Source organism: Eumetopias jubatus, unplaced genomic scaffold (genome assembly GCF_037043125.1).
Source record: "Eumetopias jubatus isolate StellerSeaLion01/CBP00866 unplaced genomic scaffold, mEumJub1_p1.0 scaffold_4, whole genome shotgun sequence".
NCBI lineage: Eukaryota > Metazoa > Chordata > Mammalia > Carnivora > Otariidae > Eumetopias > Eumetopias jubatus.
The window spans coordinates 51,978,019-51,989,891 of record NW_028274810.1 but is presented as its reverse complement, the minus strand read 5'-3'; the positions used below and the strand labels follow the sequence as shown (position 1 = coordinate 51,989,891).

At 41.1% G+C, this 11,873-nt stretch overlaps 1 protein-coding gene across 6 annotated transcripts in view; it reads left to right on the top strand.

The window, feature by feature from the left end:
* Nucleotides 1-307: 307 nt before the first annotated feature.
* IL12RB2 (interleukin 12 receptor subunit beta 2) overlaps nucleotides 308-11,873 on the top strand; it is a 76,365-nt gene continuing 64,799 nt past the window's right edge. For 4 of the 6 annotated variants that reach the window (XM_028102528.2, XM_028102525.2, XM_028102526.1 and 1 more), the window contains exon 1: nucleotides 9,930-10,119. In XM_028102528.2, coding sequence (XP_027958329.1) covers nucleotides 10,113-10,119 — 7 coding nt within the window. In that variant the 5' untranslated portion in view covers nucleotides 9,930-10,112. Of the gene's footprint in view, nucleotides 329-3,444; nucleotides 3,491-9,929; nucleotides 10,120-11,873 lie in introns of those variants that run through there. The other 2 variants (XM_028102524.2, XM_028102523.2) reach the window with 2 other exon arrangements.

Below are 11,873 nucleotides of genomic sequence, written 5' to 3'. Positions count from 1 at the left end.
TTGCTCAAGGCGACACTGGAAGCCCACCAGTGGCAGGACGCGGCCCCGGCCGGCTGGGAACGCGGCGTGGAAACCGCAGGCGCGGGCGGGGCCGGGCGTCCGGCAGCTGAAGCTTGCGGCCGCGTTCCCTGCGCGCCACCACATCCGCGAGCCCTGCCGCCGCCGCGCCCAGCCTCTGGGGCTACCAGCCGCGCGCCGCGGACACGGCGGCCGGAGGGCGCGCGCTGGCGGCGGGAAGCTTGCAGCGCCGGGGACTAGCGCGACACGTGCGCCGGGAGCGCCGCGTTGGCGCCGGCCTGAGCCGCCCCTTGCAGACCCGCGACGCGCGGTGAGTGACCAGTGGCTCGAGTGGGGTGGGGGCATCGGGGACTTCGGGACACGGACCTAGCGGGGTGTCTAAATGCCTGGAGCTTCTGTGCCTCGCTTTTCCCGGGAGACTTGGCCCGGAGGGCGGCGGGGGGCACTCCTCATCGAGGTGCTCACTCTCTGGGTGCTGATGTGCACCTTCACGTGCACAGGTTGGCGTTCGGCCGATTGGAGGGGAGAGGGCGCTCATACTGAGCCTCCCAGGTGCTCCCTGGGGCAGGACGCAGAATGGTGGCTGCGTGGCGCAGGGAGGGCTGGCGTCTGGGAATGGGCTGAGGGCTCTAGTTAGGGTCCAGTCTTGGTCCAGGCCCTCAGGCGTGACTTGGGCTAGAAAATAGGCCTTCTCTGACTAGGTTATTGAGGAGTCTTAGTCTCATAGTGGGAGTGTACTGTCCCATCATAGGCAGCACTTTCCTGTGGCCTCTGTAGACAGACCCAGAGTCCCTACCTGGCCAGTTAGTTACTATAGGAATGTTCTGGGGCAAGCCAACTGGCTAGCCACTGGCCAGACTCAATTTTCTCATCTGTGAAATGTCTTTCGGAAGGTCCTTCTCGCTTGGTTAAGGGGCACTAAATACAAGCATTCTAAGAGATTAGTATCTGCATTAGATTAGATGGACATCTTAAGCATTTTAGTAACCCAGAAGCCTACAAAAAGACTTTTACCAGGTATGTCTAGAGAACAGGACAAAATTAGTCTTTATCCCTTAACTCTGGATAATTGTTATAATCCCTTACATGTATATCCTGTGTGAATAAAAGTCTTTGTTGAACCCCTACTATGTACCCAGGCTTTGGATATATATTGTTCATCCTATATAATTCTTTAAAAAGCCGGTGAAGTTGTTATTAGTATTCTCATTTTACAGATATGGAAACTTTCTAGCTTTCACAGAGATAGTAAGTTACAGGTTTCTGGCTCCAAACTCTGTGCTTCTTGCCTTTGCACCTCTGGCTCATAACATTATATCCACTTCCACTTGGACAAACAAACATTATATTCTCATTTCCCATTACCTAGAAATGGTACTATTTCTCTGTTCAACGAAAGGACTTTAGTGGCTAAGAGCTGACACTCTCTTCCCCCCAGTAATGCAAAATCCTCAATCATTACCAGCCCTTTTTTTTTAAAGATTTTATTTATTTATTTGAGAGAGAGAATGAGATAGAGAGCATGAGAGGGGGGAGGGTCAGAGAAAGAAGCAGACTCCCCGCTGAGCAGGGAGCCCTATGCAGGACTCGATCCCGGGACTCCAGGATCATGACCTGAGCCGAAGGCAGTCGCTTAACCAATTGAGCCACCCAGGCGCCCTACCAGCACTTTGTTAGGCATGAAAGGCTCTGTAAGAGTCTGCAACATTCCTTTTTGATGTGTCTTGTTTCTTGAATGTCATGATGATTACATGGGATGGTCAATTCCCAAATTTTGGCAAGCTCTGAATCCTGTGTTAGAATGAGTTCTAGGGCGAAAAAATTCTAAAGCATATGTAAGATTTTTATGGGAGAAGAATCCTCTCAGTAGATGGCTGCACATCATTTCTCAAGCATGGACTTATTTTTGTATTACTATGGTATAGTAATGCTTTGTTTTCTGGTTATCTGTCATCTTTGTAATAACACTCAGCACTGCTCTCAACTTCTACATGTAAATTTGTGCAGACCAACATAAAAAAGCAAGCCAAATCCCAAAGAAGGCTTGTCTAGTGCCCTTTGCTCTTGGAATCATGGTGCTCTTTGCTAATGGTAACAATGATTTTTTTTTTAATACAAATATGTATTGAATAGCTGTTATGTTCAAGACATTGTACTGGTCACTGTAGTGAATATAAAGAAATGTAAGATGCAGTTCCTGTCCTCAAGATGTTAAAACTATTTGGGAAGACAATAATTATGAGAACACTATGTCAAGGATGATAGGTGGCATAAATTCACCTATTATAAAGGAGGTATGGGATCTAGTTTTAATCAAATTAATCTTCAGTAATGAACCAGAAAAATAGGCAAAGAGAGAGGTCAAAAAGCAAGGCTGTCCTTGAAAAGTAAATGATATTATCCATTTTCTTATAATAATAATAGCAGATAATAATATTTATTGAGCTCTTGCTATGTACCAGGCACTGTAATAAGAGCTTCTTATTTAACCTTCACAATAATCCTGTGAGGGAGGTGCTATTTTTATTCTCATTTTCCATGACAGGAAACTCAAGTATGGAAGGTGGTTCTAATTTATCTAATTCTGAATTTGCTTCTGGTTTTTCTGTATTATCTTGGTCAACGTGCAGATTTCCCCACTTAGAGAATTGAGATACCAGTAGGTACTTTGTGTAGCAGATGACCAAATATTAACAACTCAATTATATGCTCTGGATTGTGATAAATTGCTAAGTAAATGCCTATAAAAGATCATTAAGATTAGAATCTTAATTTACATCTCTTTACAGTGGTATGCAGAGGAAGAGGTAAACATTGAGTACAACATCAGGCAGAGATGTTGAGACATGGGGTTGTTTGTAAGAGACTTCAGCTGAATTCTTCATGTATATAAGAAAGCTTGAGGAAAATTGTGGGATGATGATCAATAGTCTTGATCAATAGTCTTAGCTCACACCACGCCCTGTCAGTATGCCTCCAATTATCTTCAGTTGTGAAATTCGTAGAAAATTCCCCAAAACAAAGTAATTGTAGTGTGCTTTAATATTTTTGATGCCTGGGTGCCTGGGTGGCTCAGTTGGTTAAGTGACTGCCTTCGGCTCAGGTCATGATCCTGGAGTCCGGGGATTGAGTCCCGCATCGGGCACCCTGCTGAGCAGGGAGTCTGCTTCTCCCTCTGAACCTCCCACCTCTCATGTACTCTCTCTATCTCATTGTCTCTCTCAAATAAATAAATAAATAAAATATTTAAAAAAATATTTTTGATGCCTCATAGCACTTTATGAAACCACCAGGTGATTGATGCTACAAGGTGAAGCAAAACTTGCCAGGATTTCATAATACGCAAGATCCAAAGATAAACCTCCCACCTCATGCCACTGTCCTCAAATTGAGACTTCAAGATGGAGGGAGACTCTTCCAGTAAACCAAGGAAGAAAATTTAAGTGAAAGAGATTTAATTTTCTCAATAAAGGTAAATTGCCATTTTTCAAACAAGGAAAAGAGGCTTTGAAGTGTGAAGTTACTTATGATGGTGACACAGATAAAAGTGGAGGAACCAGGATGGCACCCAGTTCCTCAGGCCCCAGACACTGTGCTCTTTCCAGTACATCATCCTTCCCAAAAGTAAATGGCTTGTTTTATTTATAGCTCTAGAAGAATGCAGAGAGTGAAAATAAAGAAGGTTGGATTGTTAGAACTTAATTGAACAAGTGCTACGAAAATTGTTGGCTTTTGGAGCTAATTCAAGAAAGAAAAAAGGAAACAAAACAACACCAGTTGATTTGAAAGTAACTAGTTTCTTCAAAACTCCATCCATGTCTTGTTTCTCCTTTCTTTATTTCTTTTTTTGTAGTTCTCTTGTGGGAATGTTGTTCAGTTTACAAGACAGTTCACACTACAAATGATTTGAGGGTTGGGATGGGATATGATTCCCTCATACATTTTAAATGTAATTTGTTTACATACAACATTTGAAGAGCCTGTCTGTTATGTTCAGTGTGATATATCTGAAATGGAAATAAAGGCAAATAGAACTGACAGAACATTTCAGAAAAATATAAAAGAAGGGGTAAAAGTGTAAGGGAACTTTTCTAATGAAAAATGATAAAGTAGGGCACCTGGATGGCTCAGTTGGTCGAATGTCTGACTTTCGATCTTGGTTCCAGGTCTTGATCTCAAGGTCAAGAGTTCAAGCCCCAGATTGGGCTCTGCACTGGGCATGGAGCCTACTTTAAAAAAAGAAAGAAAGAAAAAGAAAAATAGGGCACCTGGGTGGCTCAGTCATTAAGCATCTGCCTTTGGCTCAGGTCATGATCCCAGGGTCCTGGGATCGAGCCCCGCACTGGGCTCCCTGCTCTGCGGGAAGCCTGCTTCTCCCTCTCCCACTCCCTCTGCTTGTGTTCCTGCTCTTCCTATCTCTCTCTGTCAAATAAATAAATAAATAAAATCTTTAAGAAAAAGAAAAATAATGAAGAGGTTATTAAGAGGGAAAGGAGAAAACCCTCCAACAAAAATTTTTAAAAAAAGGACAAAAATTTCAGAAGTCTCATGATTTCACGCAAGAAAAGAATGTTCCTATGTATAGGTAAATTTAGGGCTACAAATGCTTACCAGTGAGATGAAAGAAAATTCAAGAGAGCCTCAGCAGGTGTGTATGAAAGAAAAACAGGTGTCTGTCCTGTCCAGCTTCACTCATGTAAAAGGTACTGGGATTATTGTGGAGAAAGAAGAAAAAGCAGAAAGGGTTGAGGTGATGTTACTTTCCTTGCCTGTCATACCACCTAACATGACATCATGAAGAGGCTGATTTGATGATCAGGGCCTGACAGGCCAGCATTTGTCCATGTTATGGCTTGTGAGATTTTTCACCAAATGGTAGACTCAGAAGAAAAAAGGAAATAATGCTTCAGTCAGGAGACTGTTCTTTTTCATGACTTAGCTCATGAAAAGTCATGGAGAAGAAGGTTGGCTCCAATGGCTAAGTTGCAAGTTACCTACTTGGTGGATAGGATTATCCTTTTCCATCCTCATAGTGGAATAGATCATTAGAGGTGGTTACATATTTCGTATATACAGTTTTTGTGTTTGTTTCATCCTCTTTTCAGAGAGGGAGGAGGGTATCAGAAATAATGATTCACACTGAACTCTACCTCTGAAACTAATAATACACTATATGTTAATTAATTGAATTTAAATTTAAAAAAATGAGTAGTTAAACTGATTATGAGTGGTATTTGTTGACTAATGGCTTCATTTCAGGGTAAATTTATAAGGAGCCACAAGTTTTAACATTAGAATTTTTTGGCAGAATAGGTTTTGAACAATTTACCAGGTTGCCCTTAATCATCAAAATGCCACTTTTTGGTAGAACTGTTCCTTTCCGTAACCATATTCTGTTATATATCCATGATGCGAAGCTACTGTATATTCAGTAAGAATACAGTCTTTCTTTGACTCCAGTTTGATATTTTCTAAGTCTCTTACCTCTTATTTGAAGGTGGTTCTGTGCTCTATAATAAATCATATAATCTCAGCAAAAAGAAAAGAAAAGAAATAATGATTCAAGCTTCTGAAGATTAAAGTATCAGGCATCATAATTGCTTTACTAGTGGGTAACATAAAGATTGTATGTAAACTGCATTGTGCCTGGAATATCATAAGAGATCAACAAACTATAGCATTAGTATTAATGGTAGAGTTAGCATTAGCACTGTTTTTAATGTTATGCTGCTATTGTTGCTACTGATCAGGAGCAGTCTCACATGCTAGAGGTAATGTTGGGTTAGAAATCAGGAAACCTATGTTCTGATCTGGATTCTGCTATTAATGACCTTTGGCAAGTCCCCTCTTTTCTCTAAGCCTCGGTTTATCTATCTGTAAAATGGGGAAGGTAGAAGAGATGGCCTCCAAAGTGTTGTCTTCATACTGAGCTGCCACCAGTAAGACATGTCTGTAACTAGCGATGCCAGCAGAAGGGAAGGATTTTGTACTCTGCCTCACTGAGTGAACTGGGTTATTAAGGGCATTCATTTGTTTTTTTAAAAAAGATTTTATTTATTTATTTGACAGAGAGAGAGATAGCAAGAACAGGAACATAAGCAGGGGGAGTGGGAGAGGGAGAAGCAGGCTTCCCGCTGAGCAGGGAGCCCGATGGGGGGCTCGATCCCAGGACCCTGGGATCATGACCTGAGCCAAAGGCAGACACTTAACGACTGAGCCACCCAGGCGCCCCAAGGGCATTCATTTGTAAGACAGCCAGCCTCGATGCACATCTAGAACAATCACTTGGTTGTTCTACAGTGGCTCGGACTCAAAAGTCAGCTGTTGGGAGGGGAAGAAAGCAGCAGGACCATGGCAATTAATAGCTAACCTTTGAGGTTCCTTCCTCCTCTGACTTATTAAAGTATTTGATAGGTAGGGTTAAGAATAAAGATAGACTAACATACGAATTTTTTTTACGTAGTTTAACAAAACATATAATTCCAGTACGGTGAAAGTCATAAGTGATTTAAAAAAGAAATGCAAAAGCAGGACCCAGAAAAGAAAATGGGAGCTAGCCTCAATGGAGTACCTACTTCATTCTAGGTATTCTCATGGGTCCATGACACTATCAGATTAATCTTCCCAATAACTCTGTCTAGATCCATATTACTGTACACACTGTAAGAAATGGCAGTTTTACTGTTAATACCACACAGTGGGACTGAGATTCACTAGCCTTTTTCTTTTCCATAATACCATGCTGTCCCTTGAACTTAACATGGTGCTACAAAAGAAAAGTAATGTGGAAGTAGAACATGCTCCTGCCTACATGAAATTATCACCTGTGGTAAGGGTTTTTCCTAGCCTAGTAAAATATGATTTTGAGGTAGTGCATATTTTTGTGCTTCTTCCTGGAGCAGTGGGGAAAGAGACTCACTGAGGTGGTAATAGATGGCCCTGCCTTCCTGCCAGTCGCTATATTTCTGGCTGGTCCTTGTCCTCCTCACTGAGACCTTGTTTTCACTATCTGGAAACTGTCACAATTTGAATGATGAGTCAGTGACATAGCATACTCTTTGATTTTCTGATTCAAGATAGAGTTGTAGTTTTAATATCAACCCTCTAGGCAGGCTGTCTGAAAGATGTTTGCAGTTGATAGGAGGTTTCATTTTATTGGAAGAGATCTCATTTACTTGAAGGTCTTTGAGGTTCTGAGTTTCTTATAAAAGGAGAAAGTATTTTACTGGGTATTCAAAGAGAATGAGCAAGCTCATATTTGGATAAATGTACTGTATAAACTGAACTTTAGCCTCTATTTTGCTTATTTCATATATAGGTATATAGGGGTGTGTTTCATATATATGCATATTTCATATATATTTCTTATATACATATTTCATATGTATTTTGTATTTACATATTTCATATTTATACATTTAAAAATTCTTAAAATAACTAATCAAATATTTTGATATTAAATATTTTACTTATTTGGAGACTATCATAGCTCCATAAATTGCAGTGCATATTGAAAGATACCCTGTAGATACCCCTTGTAGTCAGGAAGCAGAAACTTATTAATCCCTATGTAACTGTTCCTTCATGATTCAGTTATTTTCTAGTTCAATTCATAATTTCCTTTATGCCAGACTATTACAAATTTTAATGAAGCAACTAAGGTAGTGGTAATAAAGAAAAACTTATTATTAATGATGTCAACCACAATGTGGCAGAATCAGATTTAATGTAATTGTAATGTTATTACATTAATAGATGAACACAAAAAATCCATTTAAGTTTTGTTCAGTTCAGCACATGCCCACTATGTGCCATATATTGTGGCCTCTGCTCATGAGGAGTTTGTAAGCAAATGGAAGAGACAGACAGATAACTAATAAAGTAGTTCTACTTAATATGGCAGGTGCTAAGATATGAGGAGGCCAGGATGCTATATAGGAGGCTTCAGTCTGACCTAAAGACATAGGTAAGGCTTCCTAAGATTTAACGACTTCTTTCCTTCTCTACTACTGTAAGTGTGGTCCACATCATCATTTCTTACTGGGTACCTGCGATTGCTTCCTCACTGGTCTGCTTGCTTCCACTCTGGCCCCGTACATGAAGCCAAGACTAACTTTTTTGTTTTTTGCCTTTGCCTGTGTATATTTAATATAATTCATATCTTGTAACACCCTCAATTAAAACTCAGTTAAATTAATAAATAAAACCTTTAATTAAACATCAGTGATTTCCTATAGATTTGAGAGTAAAATCCAGGCTTCTTTCCATGGCAAACAAGTCCATGGAAGATCTGGCTCCTGGATTCTTCTCCATTTCATGTCCTACCATTCTCTGATCACAGTCACTTTCCCTGCCACCCTGACCTTTTTCTGTGCTTCACTAATAGCCAACTTATTCCTCTGCCTCTAGGCTTTATCCTGAGTCTTCATTTGTCGCCTGCCAATCTCAGCTCAAGCTTCACTTCCTAGAAATGCCTTCATTGACCAACTTCTCTCCTCCCTAGGCTTCTCTCCCCTTAGCTTCTCTTATGTTTTTCTTTTATCATTGTCTGAATTTATTTGTTATTTATTTCTTTGTTTTTTGTCTCCCTACTCTAGAGTGTTGGTTCCATGAGTGCTGAAATCCTGTCTACTCTATCCCTAGCCCCTGACACATAGCAACTGCTTAGTACATATTTGTTGAATGAATGGCTGAATAAAAGGTTTCTGAATTGGGTTGGGATGGATGAATATAGCCATTCTAAGAACAGTGGAAAAGTAAGAGAATAGAATTGGCAAAGATACAGAAGCATGCATTGGAATGAGATGTGCAGGGAAGCAATGCAGCTCAGTGTTAGTAGACAGTAGAATGCCAGCAGAGAGTAGAGGTAGATGTGCTTGGTAATAAAGGCAGGAATTAGCCGACGGAGGCCATTGTATGCCATGACCTTGGACTGTGTGGTTTAGACGAAGGGAAACTCAGATTTCAATTTAGATCAGTGTTTCTCAAACATTTTTAACCAAGACCCATAAGAAGTACATTTTAGGGGCACCTGGGGTGGTTCAGTCCGTTAAGTGTCTGCCTTTGGCTTAGGTGGTAATCTCAGGGTCCTAGGATCGAGCCCCATGTCGGGCTCTCTGCTCAGCAGGAAGCCTGCTTCTCCCTCTGCCTGCCCTCTCTCCCTGCTTGTGCTCTCTCTGTCAATAAATAAATAAAATCTAAAAAAAAAAAAGAAAATACATTTTATATTTTCTGTAAACTGAGAGCCACCCTCAGATTTTAGAGGCCACCACATTCCTTAGCTCATGGCCCCTTTCCTCCATCTTCAAAGCTAACAGTGGAAGATCCAGGCCGTCTCATATCACAGCTCTCTGACAGACCTTTTTTCTCCCTCACTCACTTTTAAGGACTCACTTGATTAGATTGGGCCCATTTGGATAATATAGAATAACCTCCCCATTTCAGATCCTTTGCTATAATGGCATCTCCAAAGTCCCTTTGTCACGTAATGTAATATATTCACAGGTACTTAGGGCATGGACATCTTTGGTGGGCCATTATTCTGCCTACCACAGGGATGTTTATAGGGAGTTTTTTATAGCTCATCTTCCTTCCCCCTTCCTCCCTTTTCTCTTTCTTTTAATAAACATTTATTAAGTATTCTTTCCTAGTGCTGACATACAGCAGTGAGCAAGACAGCCAGTGTTCCTGCTCTCGTGGTGGCTTATTCTAGCACAAAGATAGATAGACAAGTAGTCAAGTAAATCAACAGAGTAGTTACAGACTGTCCCATGAAGACAATAAATAAGGTGATGAGTGGAAAGTAGCTGGGCAAGACCACTTTGGCTAGGTGGTCAGGGAGGGGCTCTCTGAGGAAGTGACACATGATCTGAGATCTGAACAGTGTAAGTCAGCCAGCTGCAAAGAAACAGAGGAAGAGGATTCTAGCAGAGGAAATGGAAAGTGCAGAGTCTCTGGGCGGCAAAAGACATGTCTTATTCATGGAATAATCTGAAAGCCAGTGCAAATGGAGAGGAGTGAGCAAGGCTAGAAAAATTTGAGCAAATGATGGTGGCAAGACAGGAGAAGTGAGGCCATGCGGTGCCTGAAAGATCATGTGCGGTAAGGACTTCTGATTTTATTCTAACAGCAGTGGACGTATTGAGGGTTTTAAGTAGTGGTGGTATGAAACAGGTAATGTAATCTTATTTGTACTTCTAAAAGGTAGTCCCTATGTGAAAATGACTTAGAAAGGGGTAAGGATGGATTGGAGAGACACACTGAGGGCCTACTGAAGTCACCTCGGGGAGAGATGACAGTCTTTTGGACTAGAGTGAGGACAGTAGGAATGGAGAGGAGCAGACTGATCTGTGATATATTTTGGAGGTAAAACTGACAGGACTTAGTGATGGTTTGGTTGTAGGGGATGAGAAAGAGGGTGAAATCAAGGATGACTTCTAGGTTTTTGAGAAACTTCAGTTATTTGCTGAAATCAAAAAGGCTAGGGAAAGAACCAATTTGAGGAAGGGAGACCAAGGATTCCAACTGATCATGTTAATATTGAGCATTTTATTAGAGGTCCAAGAGGTGATGCAAGGAGACAGATTGGAGCACTGAGAGATGTCTGAGTTGAAGATATGCACCTGAGAGTCATTCGCATACAAATAATTTCTAGAGCCAGGTGACCAGATGAGATCCCCTGGGAAGGGAGTAGAAGTAGAGAAAAAAATGTCTTGAGTGAGCAGAGGTCCTCCCACAGTTGAAATTCAGGAGGAGAAAGAGCAACCAGCAAAGACTATTGAAAAGGTGCTAAATTTTGGGGAGCTTTCCTGATTGATGGCTAGGCTAGAGGTAGAAAAGTCAAAGGAGCAAGTGGGCACATTTCTATATACCCATTAGAGCAGTACTGTTGTATCGCTAGCACTTAACAATGTGCTTGGCACATGAAAGGTGGACTATTGAATGAATAAGTGAGTTTTTTTGAAAATGGCCAATATGTTCTGGCATATCTCTAGGTATGGGAGTAAGAGGTGAACATTTGCATTTTCTGGTTCCCAGTGGCCTAACATCACAGAACTTTCCAGCTACTTTATGGATTTTAGGCCCACCTTTAATAGAATTTAGAGAATTTCCTAATGACTCGTAGAACCATTTCTTAGATTTAAATTGGGAAACAATCAGAAATCACCAGTTTGCATTTTCTGAAACATTCAAGATAGAAATACATAGTAAAATAAACAAGTAATGAATAAACAAGCAAACAAACAAGTAAAATTGAACTTCTGTAGAAGACTCCAACAACTCCCTTTCTTATGACCAAAGAGATCAGTCTTTTACTAAGTTCCAGGAGAGGGGTATAAGCCACTTTTTAATTTCCCATTACTTCTAAAAGCACATGAATAGCTCAGAAATTCTCATCTGTCTTGGGATTTAACACCACTGTGTTTGACTATGATAATGCAGCCCTGTTTGGAAGAAAAAGATTTTTGTGTGCTACTGAAGCTCAGAAGGTTAAGTAACTTGCCCACAGCCTCAAAGTTTTTTTTTTTTATTATTTTTATTTTATTATCATTTGGTGGGGGGGCAGAGAGAGAGGAAGAGAGAGAATCTTAAGTATGCTTCACACCCAGCACGGAGCCCAGTGTGGGGCTCAGTCTCACAACCCTAAGACCATGACCTGAGCCAAAATCTAGAGTCAGATGCTTAACCGTAACCGACTGAGCCACCCAGGTGCCCCACAGTCTCAAAGTTCTTAAGCCCAGTTCTAAAGGACTCCAATGTCTCTTCTCCCACCCTTTGCCAATGCCAAGGAGCTTAAGTGAATGGGGGTTAGAGGTGGCTAAGATTTTTAATTTACTAGTTTTAAAAGTATACTG